Here is a 19,689-nt window from a genome sequence, read left to right as displayed (position 1 = left end):
AGGTGATAGAGAGAAGGATTAATGTCTGTGTTAAGCGAGTCTTGAAGGGAATCATGACCTTTGTAAACATTACCATACTCTTATCGCCATCATCTCTAACTAGCTTTGGGGGCTGGGATCTGAGGCATGCCCATAATAAGCTGGTTTATCTTCCCACATGGGAACAGCAAGGACCTAGTTGAGATGTCTACTCTGGCCTGCTGGGATTTTGAGCCCTGCTTCCTTAAGGAGGCAAACGTCTGCATTCTTGTTGTCACTGGTTTCTGGAAAACCAAAAGACTGAAATGATAAAGTGCCAATTGCTTTAAAGTGGCTGTCCCATGACACCACCATTTTGAGCACCAGCAAGTGCTTTCCTCACAGGCTTGTCTCATTTACACTTGCCCTTATACAATGCAGCAACCATATTTCAAGGCAGTGCTGATTTCATTTTGGCTGTCTAATAGGTGCACAGTTTGAAGTGATCAGCTGTAACACATTTGGGCTCCTGATTTCCTACAAACTTGATTTAATTTAAACGTTTACAAACCTTTCCTGTCAGCTCCGCAAAGTCCTCTCCCCCTATTATCTGTGTATCTTGCAAAGACTGGTCATTCTGGAAAACAAAAGTATATAATGCTTTAGTTGTACGTCCAGTGTGGGGAAGAAAAAAAAACATGCCAGAAATTTTTCTTCTGGATTTCTCATTCTGGTTTGACAACTTATACTTATGAATACTTATGAAAAAGTATTACACTCTGTTTTAATTCAACCAGTTTTTCTGCAGGTGAAAATGAAAGGAAGTGTCCCTTTTGACCACCAGAAAAGGCTGTCCTGAGGACCGTGGGAGCTGCAGTTAACAAAAGCCACATGGGATGAGGGCTGTAGTAAGGAAGAGGATTGGTCAAGTGATCTTAGTAGTTTTTATTTCCATGAGACTTACTGAACATCATAATGGGATTCTTTCAAAACAGTTTTCCCTTTCCAGTGGACTGACTCCCACAGAAGTGCAGATAGGACTGTTAAATTCCATATATTTGGATGGGAGAATTATGGGTGGTAATTCCCTCCCCCTTAAATCAATGCAATCTATACTTTGCAATGAATTCCTAAACTGAGTTACACCTTTCTAAGTACACTGACTTCAGTATTTAGTGAGGTAAAAAGGTAAAGGTTCCCTTGCTCGAAAGCCAGTCGAATCCGACTCTAGGGTTGCAGTGCTCATCTCCGTTTCAAAGCCGAAGAGCCAGCACTGCCCGAAGACGTTTCTGTGGGGAAAAAAAAAAAAAACCATGCCAGAAATTTTTTCTTGTGGATTTCTCATTCCGGTTTGACAACTCAACTGCCAATCAACTCTTCTTATGAAAAAGTATTAAACTCTGTTTTAATCCAACCAGTTTTTCTGCGGGTGGAAATCAAAGGAAGTGTCCCTTTTGACCACCAGAAAAGGCTGTCCTGAGGACCGTGGGAGCTGCAGTTAACAAAAGCCACATGGGATGAGGGCTGTAGTAAGGAAGAGGATTGGTCAAGTGATCTTAGTAGTTTTTATTTCCATGAGACTTACTGAACATCATAATGGGATTCTTTCAAAACAGTTTTCCCTCTCTAGTGGACTGACTTCCATAGAAGTGCAGATAGGACTGTTAAATTCCATATATTTGGATGGGAGAATTATGGGTGGTAATTCCCTCCCCCTTAAATCAATGGAATCTATACACTTTGCAATGAATTCCTAAACTAATCTTTGGATAATTTTAGTTAGTTGGCTCCGCCCCAAGTGTAGTTAGGTAATTTTTAATCTCTGGGCTCAGCCTGGGTTTTATGTGACTGTGACTATGTACCTTGTCATATGTTATGTTAATTTTATGTACCTATTTTACCCCCCTTTTGCATTTTCTTTGGTCAAGACTTTGGTCATATGGACCTGTAATAAACTGAACCGAACTCCTAAACTGAGTTACACCTTTCTAAGTACACTGACTTCAGTATTTAGTAAGGTAAAAAGGTAAAGGTTCCCTTACTTGAAAGCCAGTCGAATCCGACTCTAGGGTTGCGGTGCTCATCTCCGTTTCAAAGCCAAAGAGCCAGCGCTGCCCGAAGACATTTTCGTGGTCATGTGGCCGGCATGACTAAACACCAATGGCGCATGGAACGCTGTTACCTTCCCACCGAAGTGGTACCTATTTATCTACTTGCAATTTCTTGCTTTCGAATTGCTAGGTTGGCAGGAGTTGGAACTAGAGACAGGAGCTCACTCCGTCACGTGGCAACCCGGGTCTCCAACTGCTGAACTACAGCCCTTCCACAGCCTGCAGTTCAGCGTCTTAACCACTTGAGCCACCACAGCTCAATACAGTGCAGTATTTAGTACTGCACTGTAATTTAGGGTGGATCGTGCCTATGCTTCTATGCTACAAACTATATACTTTATGGCAAGCTTGTAGGTTAAAAAAAAAGCAAACAAGGCATGTTATTCCAATTTACACTTCCTTTAATTGGGTTATATATTGCTTAATTATTATATACATAATAATTTATTATATAATAATAAGTACTGTGAAGTCGCAACTGACTTCTGGCAACCCTTCATGAGGTTTCCAAGGCAAAGAAATGAGCAGAAATGATGTGTCATTGCTTTGATCTGCATAGCAACCCTGGCCTTCTTTGGAGGCCTCCCATCCAAATACCAGCCACAGCCAACCCTGTTTAGCTTCCAAGATCTGAAAAAGGCTAATCTGGGCTATTCAGGCCTTCAGAGAGCCATTTAAAGCTGATCCACTGTAAAGGTCCTATAAGATGGTCAAAATCTGAGACAATTTAGTGCCTCTATCACGGGGGTCCCCAACCTTTTTGAGCCTGCAGTCACCTTTGGAATTATGACACTGGATGGTGAGCACAATCCCAAAACGGCTGCCACAAATAGGCAAAGCCAGCTACAACATCTCAGAAAGTGAGGTCATGCATAACTCTAATAATAACTCTTCAACAGTTTAGGCAGAAGTTCCGTTTAACAGGATGCCTTTTAAAATGAACATATTCTTGCATACACACAGCTTAGCTTCAGTCATACAGTGAAGACTGTGGCAGTAAACACTGCCCAAGCAACGTTTTTAAAAATCTGCACAGCCAATCAGATCTCCAATGGCCAATCAGAAGCCCTGCTGAGCAAAATCCCCACCTGGCCCCACCCTCTTTCTAAAAACAGTTGGCAGGCAAGACGTCATGGCACTCTGTTCTATTATGTCATTTTGCATGGTGAAGGCCTTTGTGAGGAAGCTGCCCTGCTGCTTCTGGTCAGTCTCACTCTGGCAGATCAGCTGCTCGGTTTAACAGCTGATGGGAGGGGAGTGAAACCGACCAGAAGGGGCAGGGTGGCTCTGGAAGGGAAGGCCCCTAAGTGACCTGCCCCCCACCTGCCCTCCCAGACCAAAATTTTTCTGGCTATAGAGCTGGATGCCAAAGATGGTACCCTATACCACTAGTTTTAACACCTCCCACCCCCAAGGAATATTTTCACATCTGTTTGTGTGCCAAGGCATCCTGATGAATTAGTCAAATTGCAAGATCCCTGCATATTATAGAGGCAAATTCTGGGGCGGCATTTGTGTGCAGGGCCGTTGGGTATATCCTAGAATGCGCACAGTGCTTTCCTTTGGCTGTGCAGTGCAGGAAATGATAAGTAATCACACACAAACTGTCCATTTTTACTGGTTTTCCATTGAGGAAAACCTTCTAAGAAACCCTGGAGTTTGAAAAGCAATGCCCCACGTGGACCGTTTGGCCAACATATCAAGGCGATTCTACGCAAGTGAAACAATTATTTTTTTAAAAAGTAATTGCATTAATTGGTTTATACTTTTGCATGTTTTGTCATTTAGTGTTGCCTTCCCTGAGCCTTTGACATAAAATGGAACATGAGAGGGGAAATTTAACTGAATGGGGGGATTTGGGAGAGACCCGGGTTCAAATCCAGCCCAGGCACCATACTATGACATCTGCAGAGTGAACTTGGAGCAATCATTTTCTCTCAGTCCTGTTGTAAGAAAAACTTGAGAGGAAGGAACTCATTACAGGAAGGGCAGTATAAAAAGGAGAGAGCTAAATTGATAGAAAATTCCCTTGGTCCCCAAAAGAAGGTATATGTGAGTTTCTGCTATTTTTGTAAAGTGGGGGAATATATATGAGATTTTTGCTTGATAACACTGCAAATGCACAAACTACTTTGTAGACAGGAGTCTTCCAACCTCTAGGGATAAACAGGAAAAAAGCAATAGGGGAAATATGCAAAAGATCTTTGTTTACAGTTTTATAATAAATGGTAAAATCTCTTTCAATTACTTTGAAGTACTTTCCCATTGCATTTTTGCACTCTTGGCTGCAGTGGCAAGTCCGGTGCTGGCAAATAATTTAAAAAGTGAATCCAAGAGTCTTTCAAAGCACCGGATTAGACAGGCCAGTCAGAAAAAGTGAGGCTTGTATAGCTGTGGAGTGGCTGCTACTGGGGAAACTGCTATGCAATTTCCCGTCTCCATATTTGTAATTGCTGCCAAGGCAGAAGAACATTTCCTTGCAATGTCACAAGCAGATGTACAAATGAAAAAAAAAATCCACCTCCACATATGGCATTAATACCCTCCATCTAAAGCCACATGTTTAATCAAACATTGCGACAATCATCACATCTCAAGCCTTGCTGACTTTTTAAACCTCTTAGCTATCAACATCCATTTCCTTTTCTCTGAATATCTTTAAAGTTCAGCAAAACATGAATGGAATTGTACTCTGTCATGCCTACATGCCAAGCTGGGATACATAACTTTTCCAAATGGCGTTATCTGAAAAGTTCATTCAAAGGCTTTCCCCAAGCATAGAGAGGAGGCTGAAGAAGCAGACGCTCTCATTGATCTGCTCCCTCAGTTCATCTCCCTTATAAATAAAAGCCAAATGGTGGTGGCACTTCTTTAGAACATTCCACACACTCCAAAATCAGTTCGCTCTCTGATCTGTCATTCAGAGGGTCTCCTTATCCACTGGCTGCTTTGCCTGAGTCTTGCCTCCAACATTCTAAGCATTTTCGTGTTCCTCAACGGGCCTTTTTTCTAGCCTCGATATGTTGCTGTTACTCATCATGTGTTGTTTACTGTCTTCTGGACAACCTTTCAAGGCATTTTAATGGGACTGATCCGATAATTGTCATGACTTTCCATTACAAATTGAAGAAACTGCGGTCAGGAACATATCTTAAGTTCACTCTGAAAACTGCAGAGAATAAGCTGGAAACTAATAATGGCAGAGCTACAAAAAAGAAGAACTTAGACTATACCACCCCAGGAAAGGAGAAGGGGTGGGTGGAAAGAGATCAAAGGTCTTGATTTAATTTGCTTACATATTGTGGTTGAATTTCAGAGCTGGATTTTTGTACAAGCAAGGTAAGCTACCGCTTAAGGCAAGATTCTTCAACTCTGTTAAACCTGTTAGGAGCTTTGGAATTTTGAAAGCAGGTAGCAAACACCACCACAAAATGGCTGCCATGGAAGCTGCAGCCAATCAGAAAATGACAGGAACTGACCATACAAAGGTGATTCTTCCTTGCCCTTCTAAAGCACTTCCTGCTCCAATGAGATTAAGCAAAGTCAGGATTCAATCCTTTGGGAAAGAGATACATTGGGGAAAAAGAAAGTGGGCACCAGAAAACACATTGATGGGCACATTGTTGGGGATTGTGGGCTTCATGTCTCTTACTACAAGGGGCCTCTAAATACACAATAATTACTAAAAATTACTAAATTACCACTTGGGGGACTAATTCTTTGGGGCCTCTTAACCTTATAATTTGGTTCTGGCAGTCTGCAGGATTTACAGCAGAGACTGGTGGCCAGGGTAGGGCCAAAGCATTATTTCCTTGGTGTCAATGCAAACTTGTAACTTCCCTCCACTTGATACCATTTAGGGTTGCCAGCCAAGGATTAGAACCCCCCAGAAAACTGGTGAGGGCTTGCTGCAATGTTACTTCCAGCTGTGTAACTGGAAGTGATGTCACCTCACCGCATCATGAAACACTCTAGAATTCACTCAAAAATCTATGGTAAAAAAGGATGCTATTTTGCTCCTCCTATCACCTTATGGAGCAGTGGCAGGACACAGAGTGGACTGAAAGGAGGTCGGCCACTCAAGTGGGCAATCTGACCTCCCTGATTCTGTACCATATCTGCAATTTCATGAGTTTTATCATGATGATACGCCTGCAGTCTAGGCTGGTCCCCCTGGCCTTTGGTAAAGTGTATCGATCTCTTCCTGCCTTTCCTTGCCAATAGCCTGGAGAAAAGATGTCCTGCCCTTTTCATAGAGGCTTAATGGGATGTTATTCACCTCCATGTCATGAAGAGCTTCAGCTGACCATTTCTGCACATTAAGGCTCCATTAATGGAATTTTCATTCAGGTCTATTGCCAGCCCTCTGTTCCTTGGATACTGGCTAGCATTTATGCTGTCTCCTCAGCTTCCATACTGTGAGACTTTTAAAAAATTTAATTGAGAGGGTTCCTGTGCCTTTAACCAGGGGAAACCCAACTGATGTAAGCTTCCCTTTCACCAAATCTCCATACTGGGGCAAAGCAGTATCTGTGGAATTTCTGTCACACAACGATTAAAACCACAGGGGCCCTGCTAGGGGAAGAAAATAAAGATGGTAACTCTGATCCGAGAAGAAACTGGTGAAGGTCTGTTACGGTCTAAAGAGCTTGCCCTAACTCTATCGGTAAGATTTAATTCCAATGGCTCAAATATTGCTCTTATAGGTTCATCTTCTTCTAAGTAAATCTTGGAAGACTGGTTCAGAATGAGACCGAACCCTGCCAACTAATTCTGCTATTAAACATTCTCATAGCTCAGACAATGTGCTAGGCTCTGACAGACAAATGATCCATGCAAAACAACAGCCTGTCGTTCTTGTGGCAGCAAAAGCCCTTTCCCCTCTGGTACACTCATCCACTTTGCCAAAGGGCCATCTAAGGTACAATGAGATCAACTGTCTCATGTGATCTCCACAATGAAGCTGTTCCCCAAAGCATTAAAAACCTACATCTTCCTTAACCAAGCAGCTCTAGCTTCACTCTTGCCCAGAATGGAATTGTGCCACTTATCTGTACTCTAACCCTTCACTGGCTCTGAGATTTTCTCCTCAGAGGCCATATTAAAAAATTGCCCTCCATGATATTAGGTGAGTTAGACCAGGCAAGTCAGCAATTCAAGTCTTATTGGATATAATAAATGCTGTAGAAGTATGAAGAGGAGGAAAAGGTTATATAAATGAAAAAAGATATGTAACAATAGAACAGCAACGTAAGGAAACTTAGAATTAACATAAACCTTGAAGATGGTTTCCTTCCCAATGACCTGCAGTGATCTCTTATGGCAGCCCTGGGTGCGACACAGGACTTCCAAAATCTATTTTGGGTCATTCCAGTCTGCACGGATAATAGAAAATTTCCTCTGCATGATCTGCCGCATCCTACCACCTACAACTGATGCCCATTTTCTTCTTGCTTTATCTGCAATGCAGGGAGTTGTGGGGGAAATAAATTATGTATCAGAATAGGCCTTTGGTGGCTTAATACCTCTGAAACCAGAACAGCACAGCTGTGTAACCCTCTCCCCACCCACAACAAAACCATTAAAGCCTTGAGTCTTAAAGGTAATAATGGAGACTTAGGAGCCAACCCTAAGCATGTATACTCAGGTGCATTCAATGGAGCTTATTCTAAGGAAAGTATTCTTAGAACTGCTCTGTTAATCAGTGTGCTCTGACCTGCAGGCCCTATTCCGCCTTGCCCTCCAAGGTCTTCGCCTGGAACATACCACCCACCTGGCTTCCCCAATACCCAAAGGGGCTTTTCTCTCTCTCTCCCTCTTGAGTCAACCGCTGCCACCACTTGGCCTTTGTAGGAGTCGGCCACTGAGAGGACCAGGGCTCCCAGCTGCCCTTCTCAGTGTTGCCATTCTAAAGCCTTGCCTCTGTGTCTCCTGCTATCCAGTGGCTGGTTACCACGGGGACAGCTTACTGCCTTGTGCACCACTGGGGAGGGGGGAGAGACATTTGCCAACTGACTGCCCTCGCCTCCTAGTGCTCCCTTTTAAAAATAGCATGCACAGAACAATGGAGGTCTAATGTGGATCAGGGAACCGCCACCAGCCATAAAGCATTTATTAAAAAGAAAATGTCCACACACATACTCTCAGCACAGCACAGACTGAGCAAGGGATCCAAAAGAAAGGCGTAAAATTCAATTCCTCTGTCCCTCTCTCTGTACATGCCCTAGTAGTGGATATAAACATAAGGCAGGCGCTTTAGCTTGGATTCACTTCATACACTCATGTGCTGAGCAATGTATCAACTAGCTCGAAGAGAGTGTTCTCTGATAAGTTTCACAACCTGTTTCAACGCGCATCATGTGTTGTCATTTCTCATTTTTGTTATGTCTAGGAGCTTCAAAAGCTGGAAGTGGCCCGGGCCTCTGTGAACCTCTGAGAGGGCCCTGCTTGGGCCAGACATTCTCTCTCAGCCTAACCTCACTCACAGGCTTGTTTATGAGGATAAAACGGAGTTCCTTGGAGGAAGGGTGGGATTAAAATGTACTAGGCCAAGAGACAGAGTTTCAGCTTCCTAATTTATGGCTATGATGGGTTTCTAGAAATATGCCGCAACCTGCCATGAGCATTTGAGATGAACCAGTATGTGCATGTGTGGCTGTTCTTCTAGCATGGAGTACATTAGGAAAGAAATCAGCCTCCTATGTTTCTGCAGCAACCACCTTCTCAGGCCTTCCATGATAACAGCAACTTGCATGTGGCCAATTCTTTCAGGATTAGATCATGTCTTTTGAGCTGGGTGGGGCAGCACGTTGTTACGCTTCTCTTACTTTTTCAGAGGCCAGTTCTTGGATCCATTCTAAGTGACACGTGCAATGAATAGGGTGGCCTCAGGGGGGGAAAAAACCAACAAAAATGCTATAAAGAGCTTTGCTCACATGAAAGCAACGCATAACCAGCACACATCTGTCAGCTTGTGGCAGAAAGTGGAATCCTTTAAACTGTTTAAAAGGCTACTGTAATCATGGCAAAAATACAGCCGCCTTACATTTTTAAATGTCTGTCTCACTGAACTGTGGATTAGACCTTTTACCGCCTGTCCATTTTTATATCATTTATTCCAAGTTTATACTTCTACTTTCTGTTTTCAAAAGACAGGAACTGATTTTTGTGCTTGTGATGGTGTTTGAGAACTAAAAAAATACACAACAGGACTTGGGTGTACTAACAGTTCTTCTACCATGCCTCCCACCCGAGCTGGAGCACAACCTTGCCACAATTAAAAAACAAAGACAAAAAAACACCTACAAGTGCTTCTAGATGACATCAGTGGCCATAGGATGGACCCGCAGCTGCCATGGCATTTAGTTTGGCTCGTAGCAACTGGGGCTTCACAACCAAACTCATAGGCTGAGGACGACAAGCTTTCTGTGATGATGGTTCCAGGCTCAACTGTTGGCAGTCTAAGTTAACACCTGTCAGGTAACAAGACTTAAGAACATAAGAGAAGCCAATGTTGGATCAGGCCAATGCCCCATCCAACACTCTGTGTCGCACACTGGCCAAAAATACCAGGTGCCATCAGGAGGTCCACCAGTGGGGCCAAGACACTAGAAGTCCTCCCACTGTTGCCCCCCCCCCCAAGCACCAAGAATACAATGCATCACTTGCCCCAGCCTGAGAGTTCCTATCTATACCTTGTGGCTAATAGCCACTGATGGACCTCTGCTCCATATGTTTATCTAATTCCTCTTGAATCTGTCTATGCTTGTAGCCGCCACCACCTCCTATGGCAGTGAATTCCATGTGTTAATCACTCTTTGGGTGAAGAAGTACTTCCGTTTATCTGTTCTAACCCGACTGCTCAGCAATTTCATTGAGTGTCCACAAGTTGAAGCCTTGGGCAGTCCTCCGTGTAACTGAAACCTTGAAGAGCAAATATCAGTCAGAATAAAGAATGTTGTGCTAGGAGGACAAATACTCTGACGCATTATAGAGCAGCTTCACACAGTCATTAGAGATGAGGGGGTTGCTGTGATGAAAGTGAAAAGCAGGTACGAAGGAAAGAACTCTCAGCTGACCAGTTCCTCCTCCTCCCTTTCTCTTGTTTTCTGCTCAGCCAATGGCAGCCCATGAGCATTGGGTAGGTCTCACTATCAAGCGTTTGTACATAGGCACCAGAAAGGCTTGGGTGAGAATTCTGCTTTTGTGTCATTGTGTCAGCCTATACAGATAAACCTTAGAAGCACTGTAAAGAAACTGTAGAACAGTTTCACTGCACACCCCAAACTCAGCCAACTTTTCATCCCATTTTCAGGATCACTGAATCAATTCTTTGTGACGACTGGTCTCAGAAATACACCTGATGTATGTTGAAAACTTTGTTGGTGATTAACTGGCTGGTTTGTAATTTTGGATTCTCAGGACTTTTGTATACTGTTTTGCAGTTATTGTACATGTTATAAGTTATACTTGATCTTAATAAACATTTTAAAAACAAAAAAAGAGAAAGAAATACACCCTGAAACACAGAATGATGATTCCACCTGTATTTGCAATGATAAAAATTCAGCCTTGACTTGGATTGCCCAGGCTAGCCTGATCTTGTTGGATCTGGGAAGCTAAACAGGGTTGGCCCCGGCTAGTATTTGCATGAAACTCCTCCAAGGAGTACCAGGTTCATGACGTAGAGGCGGGCAATGGCAAACTACCTCTGAATGTCCCCTGCCTTGAAAACCCTATAGGGTTACCATAAGTCAGCTGTGACTTGACAGCACTTTCCACTAACAAGGATAGAATTGGGGTGACACTTATTTTAGGTTTATTTAAACAGGATCATTTCCAAGTGTCTCCAAGACTCTTGGAGGATAAGTAGTGACTCACATACTCTGGTTTCTCTTCAGATCGCATAAATCTTTCGCCTTTTACCTACATTTTAATGTTCCATTAATAGCTGAAGGAGGACACACCTGGCTGCCCGTCTCCTGCTCCTTCTAGAAAAGCCGTAAGCGAACTCTAGCTTTCCAACTACCTTGGAAGTGTCGGTTCAAGTGTATACATACCTTCATCTATTTTTAGCACGTTTGGAAGGGTTTACTGCATATTCCGGACGAACACTTTATAGAACTGGAATTTGTATACTCATCACACTTAAAACAGGAAATCTCTTTTCCCTGTCCCGACTCCTAAGAAAAGACCCAACGTAGCAAACAATGCACCTTGATTAATAGATGTTTATAAAGGTTGCAGCCATTTTTATTTGGAAAGTTTTCCTCCAAGAGGGGGAGCGTAACAATGAAAGCCCAACTTTCAGGAAGTGGGCCGGACACTGGGATTTCAGGGCAACTCCAAAAGTTGCAATGCTCTTTTGTCTGAACTGTGACATTTTTATGGTTTCCTAGACTCATTAATAAATCAAGGGAATTAAGCAGCGGGCGGCATTTCAATCTTGGTCCCACTGCTGATTAGATGACAGCCTCAAGATCTAGATTATTTGCAGCTAAATGGTGTTGGTTTTTAAACGTTGGTATGTGTTGGGTGGCCTAAGTGGAAATGGCAGCTCTGCGTCTTTGGAATTGAGTTTTCTGAAGGGCAAAACGCACTCCAGTAAAACGGAGGCTAAGTGAAGGAATGGCAGAGTCATGGGGGGGGGGGGGGTTTGTATTTTCCCAAGTATTCTAAAAGAACTGTCAAGGTTAACAGTAGAGTGCTTGGCAATTGGGAGATGGACGTGAGAGATGGGAGTGGGGCCCGGGGTTGCCAGCTCCAGGTTGGGAAATACCTGGAAACTCTGGGGATTGAGCCTGAGAAGGGCGGATTCTGGGCATAATGCCACAGAGTCCAACTTCCAAAGTGGCCATTTTCTCCAGGTGAACTGATCTCTGTTGCTTGGAGATCAGTTGTAATAGTGGGAGACTTTCAGCCACCGCCTGGAGGTTGGCGATCCTAGGGGGGCCTGGGGTAACAGAAGAGAAGCACAATTAAGATGCACATCTCCTTGTAATGGGCTTCCTAAGATCCAACACTCCGGTGCAGTTGTACATCTCTGTGTTGAGCCTAGTCATTCCAAGGTAGAAAGAGGAGGAGTGTGTGTAAAATATGGGGGAGAAAGGACACAACATATATTATGCACAGAAGCTGGGAAAGAGAACAAAAGAACAGAGAGGGCTGGGCGGGTATCCTAAGCAAGATTGTTAGGTGGGCAGTGAAGATGTAGAGCATTTGTAGGAGGAGACAGATTAGGGCCTGAATCATCTTTTCCCCCTCCCTTTTTAATACAATCAAGTCATGACTGTTTTAGGGTGACCCTGTGGAGTTCTCAAGGCAAGAGATGTTTAGAGGTGGTTTGCCACTGCCTGCCTCTGCATAGTGACCCTGGACTTCCTTGGCGGTCTCCCATCAAAATACTAACAAGGGTTGATCTTGCTTAGCTTCCAAGATCTAACAAGATCAAGCTAGCCTGGGCTATTCAGGTCAGGGCTTTCCTCTTCTACTTCCTTAAAAAAATCCAGCATGATGGAGTTCAGGAGAACTCAGTAGCTTATACATTGTACTGTGTTATTTTGCTTGCTCTTCAAAAAAGATATTACACGGCTTTTGTTTTTGGGTGAAAGGGGGAATAGGAAGCTGATTCAGAGTCCATAAAGGAATTAAAGAACTGAGCAGAGGAAGGGGAGGACTGGAAAACAGGCAGAAAATATTGGGTCGTCTAGTCTTTTGCAGTCTCTGGTTCTGGCCTGGAAACAGATACTAACGGGAAAAAACCTTAAAACCCTAAAGTTCCACAAAATGGCAAATAATAAGTGGGAAAGGGATCACTGGAAACTACTACTTTATTTTTTTTACAAATAGCCATTCACAGATGCAGTTGCACAGAGGGAAATGAGCATACACACACAGAACCACTGGCACTGAAGCAATGGCTTTACTTGCATTTGTACCCAGTACTGATAAGGCTGATCTTAGCCCGCTGACTCACTAGGTACACAATTACTGAAATGCTTCACACACACACACACACAAGCACATCATATACATACAAATATGATGAAAAGTTATTCCCTTCAACCATATATTGGCGGGATTATGGAAAAACCAAAAATAGAGCAAATCAATAAAACAGTGAATACTAAGAAAATTTTAAAAAGTATGCAAGAAATCAAGCAGCAGCTTCCAGCCAGCCCACATCATTTGAAAACAGTTTCATAATAATATAATTACTAGAGCACTGAATGCCAGAGTTGACAAGAGATTCCAGTATATCACACCTAGCTTTTAATAACCAAAGGACAATGTAACAGCACACGTGAGATGGTTTCTGTTGCTCCAGATGCACAAGGACAATTTCTTTCAATCCAGGGAATACCTTTTAAGCCTTCCTGTGTATTCACGAGTTGGGAGTGAATGACATCTTGCCAAAATAATTAAACGACTGTGTTTGGGATTTTTTTTTATAGTAACCAAATAATTAGCAACTGTAAAGGACGTTGTAGGGATATGGCTGTAATACAAAGGAGAACACTTCCTCTATAAATCGGTAAGTAACCCAGACCAATCATGTAATAAAACTGCTTCTGTTATTGTTTTCAATAAGTGATCAGCATAGTATCATCTACCAAAAAATCCCAGTTCACACAATTTGTCAAAGAAGGCATTAGTACTTGGTGATAAAAATAAGTCTTGACTCACTAGATAAATTAGTTGAATCGGGGGTACTCAGTCCAATTTCTAATCTAATTACTGAGTTGGAGACACAATTGGGAATTCCCAAGATGGTTTGGAAAAAGCCAGTTTGCAGCCTCTCAAGAGCTGTAGCAATTACATGCTGCCATAACGGTGCCCCAAAATACGGTTTTTCTGGTCCTCCCTTGCTTTCTCCATAATCCATCAAATGTTGGCAATTTGATCTCCAATTCCTCTACCTCTTTGAAACCCAGCTTGTACTTCTGGCAGTTCTCTATCCATGTACTGCCAAACCCTAGCTTGTAGGATCTTGAGCATGACCTTGCCAGCGTGTGAAATGAGTGTAATTGTGCAATAGTGTGAAAATTCCTTGGCATTGCCCTTCTTTGGGATTGGAATGTAAACTGACCTTTTCCAATCCTGTGGCCACTGTTGCATTTTCCAAATGTGCTGGCATATTGAGTGCAGCACTTTAATAGCATCACCTTTTAAGACTTTGAATAGCTCAGCTGGGATACCATCACCTCCACTAGCTTTGTTCTTAGGTCCCTGCCACACGGGACGGCTGAAACGCGGCTAATCAGAGCCGCACCAAACTTGAGACGCCGCGGCAGGATCCCACGGATCCCCTCAGCCGCAGCGCATCGCTCCCCGGCACGATCAGATGCCGGGGAGGAAGAGACGAGTGGGAGGGGGAGGCTGCCGAACTGCGCATGCTCGAGCATGCGCAGTACGGCAGGGGATGCGCCGGCGAAAAGACGCGCCAGCAATCCCACGGCCGCATTTGCCGCGGCCCATTCAATTGAACCACCCAGGTAGGTGGTTCTTCTTTGATGCGCGTTTCGGGCGGTTGGGACGGATCGGGGACGGCCACGGCACGATTGCCAGATGTTGCTGTGTGATCGCGCCTGTTTGATGCGGCCCCGATCCGTCCCTCTCCCGGCCCAAAATGCCTCGTGTGAACAGGGCCTTAGTAATGCTTTCTAAGGCCGATTTGACTTCGCACTCCAGGATGTCTGGCTCGAGGTCAGTGATCACACCATCATGGTTGTTCTCCTTGCTGTTCTCTGGAAATCTGCATTCAGTTGGGTAAGTCTTTCCTTTTCACCTTTGCCTTTTGCTTTCCTTCTTTCCTCAGCCATTTGTAAAGTCTTATCAGACAGCCACTTTGCTTTCTTGCATTTCTTTTTCTTTGGGATAGTGCTGATTGCTGCCTCCTGTACAATGTCACAAACCTCGTCCATAGTTCTTCAGGCACTCTATCTATCAAATCTAGTCCCTTAAACCTATTCTTCAACTCCACTGTATATTCATAAGGGATGTGATCTAGGTTAAACCTGAATGGCCTAGTGGTTTTCCCAACTTTCTTCAGTTTAAGCCTGAATTTTGCAATGAGTAGCTCATGATCTGAGCCACAGTCAGCTCCAGGTCTTGTTTTTACTGACTGTATTAAGCTTCTCCATCTTTGACTGCAAATGATATGTAATCAATATGATTTCGGTGTTGCCCATCTCGTGGTGTCCATGTGTAGAGTCTCCTCTGAGGTTGTTGGAAGAGGGTGTTTGCTATGACCAGCATATTCTCTTGACAAAACTCTGTTAGCCTTTGCCCGGCTTCATTTTGTTCTCCAAGGCCAAACTTGTCTGTTACTCTGGTTACCTTTTGACTTCCTACTTTAGCATTCCAGTCCCCTATGATGATAAGGAAATCTTTTTTTGTGTTAGTTCTAGGAGGTGTTGTAGGTCTTCATAGAACCAGTCCAGCCTCTTCTGCATCAGTGGTTGGGGCATAGACTTGGATTACTGTGATGCCTTGGATTCGGACCAAGATCATTCTGTCGTTTTTGCAATTGTATCCCATTACTGTCTTTCTCACTCTCTTGTTATGCTAAGTTGCTCATTTTCACAATAATTAATAAATTAATTGATTTTGTTTCTTAAACCTTGTCTAGTCAATTACAGTAATAAGACATCGTCAGCATAAAGCATTATATTAACTTGATGTTCCCTTAATGATGAAGCCATTACATTTAATGTTGACAAGAAGGGATTCAAATAATTTAAGTAGACTGCAAAAAGTTCTGGAGCCAAAATGCAACCCTGCCACACTTCTTTTACCACAGGTATACTATCAGTTAAAAGAGCTTTCCTCGACCACCTGACCTGTAGAGTTTTGCTAGTGTACAGTAATTTAATTAGATACGATAAATGTTTTGAAATTCTGTAGCTTGGCTCACAACTTTGGAAAAAAGCTAGGGTAGATCTGCAGAACAAAAAATCCAGCTGATCCAGTGCAGCTCCGCAATTACAAGTAGAAATTATTTCCATCCTAGACTCTGGGTGACTCCAGTTCAATGGCACTTGCGTATGGCCTGCGTTACACTGTAAGAGGCTACTGAACAGCAGCACTGCAACAAAGTGAGATGTTTTCTAATGATGAGTTCTTTTAGAGCACCGAAACAATGCAAGATTGTGTTTCTCCACTCTGCTGTAGATTAACCTTCCACCCATGGCGTCACTGTGCAAGCAGTTTCGGGGGGGGGGGGCAGAAGAAAGGCCATTCTGAATGCCATTCAGCCACTAGTGGGGAAGAGTTAACCTCCAAATTTAATTATATGAATGAGAGGGAGGAAGAGCAGGATTATCTCCTGGCTCAGAGCAGCTCAGTAACCCCACGCTGTGAAACTGTGCATGCACTCGTTGAAAAATGCAGCGCTCTCAAATTTCTACCAATGAAAACATCTGTCTAGACAAAGGGAAAATATTTAAAAGAATTCCTTCCTTTTGAATTTGTATTTTTGAAAGTAAGAGTACAACATGCTCTTGTGTGTATCAGACAGCCAAATTGATTAAGTCCCCCTGCTCCATCAAAGATGTTGGTGCAAAATGGATTTTAATACTGTCCAACAAGGGGACTATGGCCATAGGGTCGGATCCAAGCAGCTTTTCTGCTGGTGAAGAAGGAAGGACGTCTCCTTCTTGACCACTCAAAAAGGCTGTGCTGAGAATTATAAGAGCTGCAAATACAAAATCCATGGAGGGTGGGGTGTGTGCCTTGGAAGGCAACTGGCTGAGACTGAGTAAAAAGTTCAGCTGGATCTAACCCATCATCAGCCTAATTTTTAAAAATATAAGCTGATGCATACCCACAGGATAGGAAAAATAAATCAGGGTTTATTCACCATAGAAAGTGGATATCAGTTGTCCTCCAGGATAAGCACCCTGATTTGCAAACATATTCTAGGTGGCTACCTAGGCTAGGCAATATGTAGAGGGCAGAAATTGCGCAACTGTAACGGATGGGTGCATCATCCTTTCGCAAGGGCTCCCGTTGTGTATACACTTCATTTCTCCTACACGGGAAAAGCTGTCCATTCAGAAAACAGTATGCATATTCTATACTTAGGGAAAGCTTATAGAGAAGATCATATTTTCTGCCTTAACATTAGTCGTTAAGTTTTTATTTTGCTGCATGATCGTGTCCTGGGATCTTTCCACTATCCAGGAATTCATACGCTGCAGCCTGGCAAGGTTGATGTTATTCTAACCTCTCAAATAACTTCTTGAAGCAATAAAAAAGCTAGTGGAAAAACAAAGTAAGCAAACAATTACAGTCCATCAGAAGCACACACCCTTCTCGGTGATATGATAGCTCATCAACAGCTTGACCTTGAGTTCCCTGTACAGGAAGAACTTAATGCCACATACAGTACAAGAAACAAGGCCAAAAGGAATTTTTACTTGAGGAATTTGAATAAAATAGCTCAACATATGCAGCAACTGTAAAAGAAGAAGAGATTGGATTTATACCCCGCCCTTCACTACCCAAAGGAGTCTCAGAGCGGCTTACAAACTCCTCTCTCTTCCCCTCCCCACAACAGACACCCTGTGAGGTAGGTGGGGCTGAGAGAGCTCTGACAGAAACTGCTCTTTTTCAAGAACAGCTGTGCCAGAACTATGGCTTGCCCAAGGTCATCCAGCAGCTGCAAGTGGAGGAGTGGGGAATCAAACTTGGTTCTCCCAGATTAGAGTCTGCACACTTAGCCACTACACCAAACTGGCTCTCACACCAAACTGGATCTCTGTAGAAGATCAGCATCCAGTCCAGCTTCCCATTTCCACTAGTGGCCAGCCAATATACAGAGAATAAAGACAACAGTCCCTCCATCCGGCCTGTCCACCCACCCTGCCATCCCTAGCAACCAATATTTATTTTATTTATTTATCAAATTTATATCCCGCTCCCTCCCTCCCAAATGGGACTTGGGGCAGCTAACAGCAAATAAAATACACCAATAAAAACAATACGAAGATACAATAAATAAATGTTTAAAATATAAAACGGTTAAAAACCTATCCCCATTAAAATCCATCCACTATGAAGCATGGTAGGATGCGTAGATGGTGAAGACACAGTGGAAGTATACCAGCTGCCTGGTGGATCACAATCACCCTTGCGTGCCCTGTGAAACCCAGGGAGGTCCCACGAGGAACACACCTCTTCGGGCAGCTGATTCCACAGGACAGGGGCGGCTACTGAGAAGGCCCTTGCCCTTGCTGACACAAGGCAGGCAGTTCATGGACCAGGGACCTTCAGTAAATTCCAAGATGAAGATTGGAGAAGACAGGGAGAATCATGCCAGGAGAGGCAGTCTCAAAGGTATGAGGGTCCCAGGCCATTTAGGGGTTTAAAGGTAAGTACCAATACTTTGAATTGGCACCAGAAACTAACCAGTGCAGCTGCCATAGGATAGGTGATATATGCACTCTGAACACCCACCTCACCATCCCTAGCCACCAATAATCAGGGGTATGCGACCTCTGAACATTCATTGAACCATCATGGTCAAAAGCCACTGATAAAACGACTCTCCATGGATTCACTGAACCTCCTTTTCAAGAGCTCTCACTCAGCTGGCATTATCACATTTGTGGCCGTGTATTCCATAATTTATGATTTGGGTAAAGAAGTACTTTCCATTGCTTGTCCTCAATCTCTTGCCAATCAATTTCATCAGAGACCTTGAGATCTAGGATCCCCCCCCCATGAGAGCAGAAAGTTGGGGTATAAATTTTGTAAAATAAGCACTGTATGAAAGAAACATTGTCCTGTTTACACCATTTACCATTTTATAGTGCTGCATCTTAAAAAACAAAACATAAAGTTCCTAAACCCTTTAGGCCCTACATAATGAGGAAGGTCCCCAGTCATTTTGATCGCCCTTTTCTGCACCTTCTCTAGCACCACAAAATTATCTTGAAAGGGAGCAATCAGAACTCTGCAGAGAGTCTCTAAAGCAGTCACACCAAAGATTTACGGTATATAAAAATATTACAGCACTGGCCCTGTTGTCTTTAATAAAACCGTAATATGGAATGTACTTTTTTTTTTTAACCACTGTTGCAAACTGACAGTTAATGTTTTCACTGAATGTTTACTACAAGACCAAGATCTATTTTCCGGGGAGTGACTGTCAGTCAGTAAAGATCCCATCACTTCTGACAAATTGATGTTATCAGCTAAGGAAATAATTTAAAAAATTTTTTAAAGATCCATCTACGTTCAAGGACAAGAAGTCAGTTTTAAACAAGAAAAGCATTTCATTATAGTCTGTCAAAAAACTTTTTGGAGGAAAAGTGGTTGAGAAGTGAGAAAATAAGTGCCAGGCAGGGACCCCTCAATCATGTTGAAACTGCAGGCGCTCCTAGAGTTTTGAGAAGAGGCAGCGAGCACCATGACGAAATGAGTTGGTGGTTCAAGCAATAACAAAACAGCTGCCATGGGAGCTTGGTTAAATCACCAAATGTTGAGAGGTTCTACAAAATGCAAGGAGGTTCCAAGCCAAGGATTCTCGTCTAATGGAGGCAGCCTCCTTGGGGTTTCTTACTCCAACAGAGAAGAAAGCCACTTTGTACTCTTTGATTTGAGGAAGTGATCCTAC

General features: G+C 43.3%; 1 protein-coding gene across 1 annotated transcript in view; it reads right to left on the bottom strand.

Annotated features, from left to right (window-relative positions):
- Positions 1 to 19,689, bottom strand: part of PRTFDC1 (phosphoribosyl transferase domain containing 1) — a 62,720-nt gene that overhangs the window by 21,188 nt on the left and 21,843 nt on the right. Inside the window, exon 4 of the mRNA XM_015414295.1 lies at positions 530 to 595. Within this exon, the coding sequence (XP_015269781.1) occupies positions 530 to 595 (66 nt within the window). The remainder of the gene's footprint in view (positions 1 to 529; positions 596 to 19,689) is intronic.

Source organism: Gekko japonicus, unplaced genomic scaffold (genome assembly GCF_001447785.1).
Source record: "Gekko japonicus isolate JY-2015 unplaced genomic scaffold, Gekko_japonicus_V1.1 scaffold80, whole genome shotgun sequence".
Lineage (NCBI taxonomy): Eukaryota > Metazoa > Chordata > Lepidosauria > Squamata > Gekkonidae > Gekko > Gekko japonicus.
The sequence above is the reverse complement of the archived record's forward strand: the minus strand, read 5'-3'. Positions and strand labels throughout refer to the sequence as shown.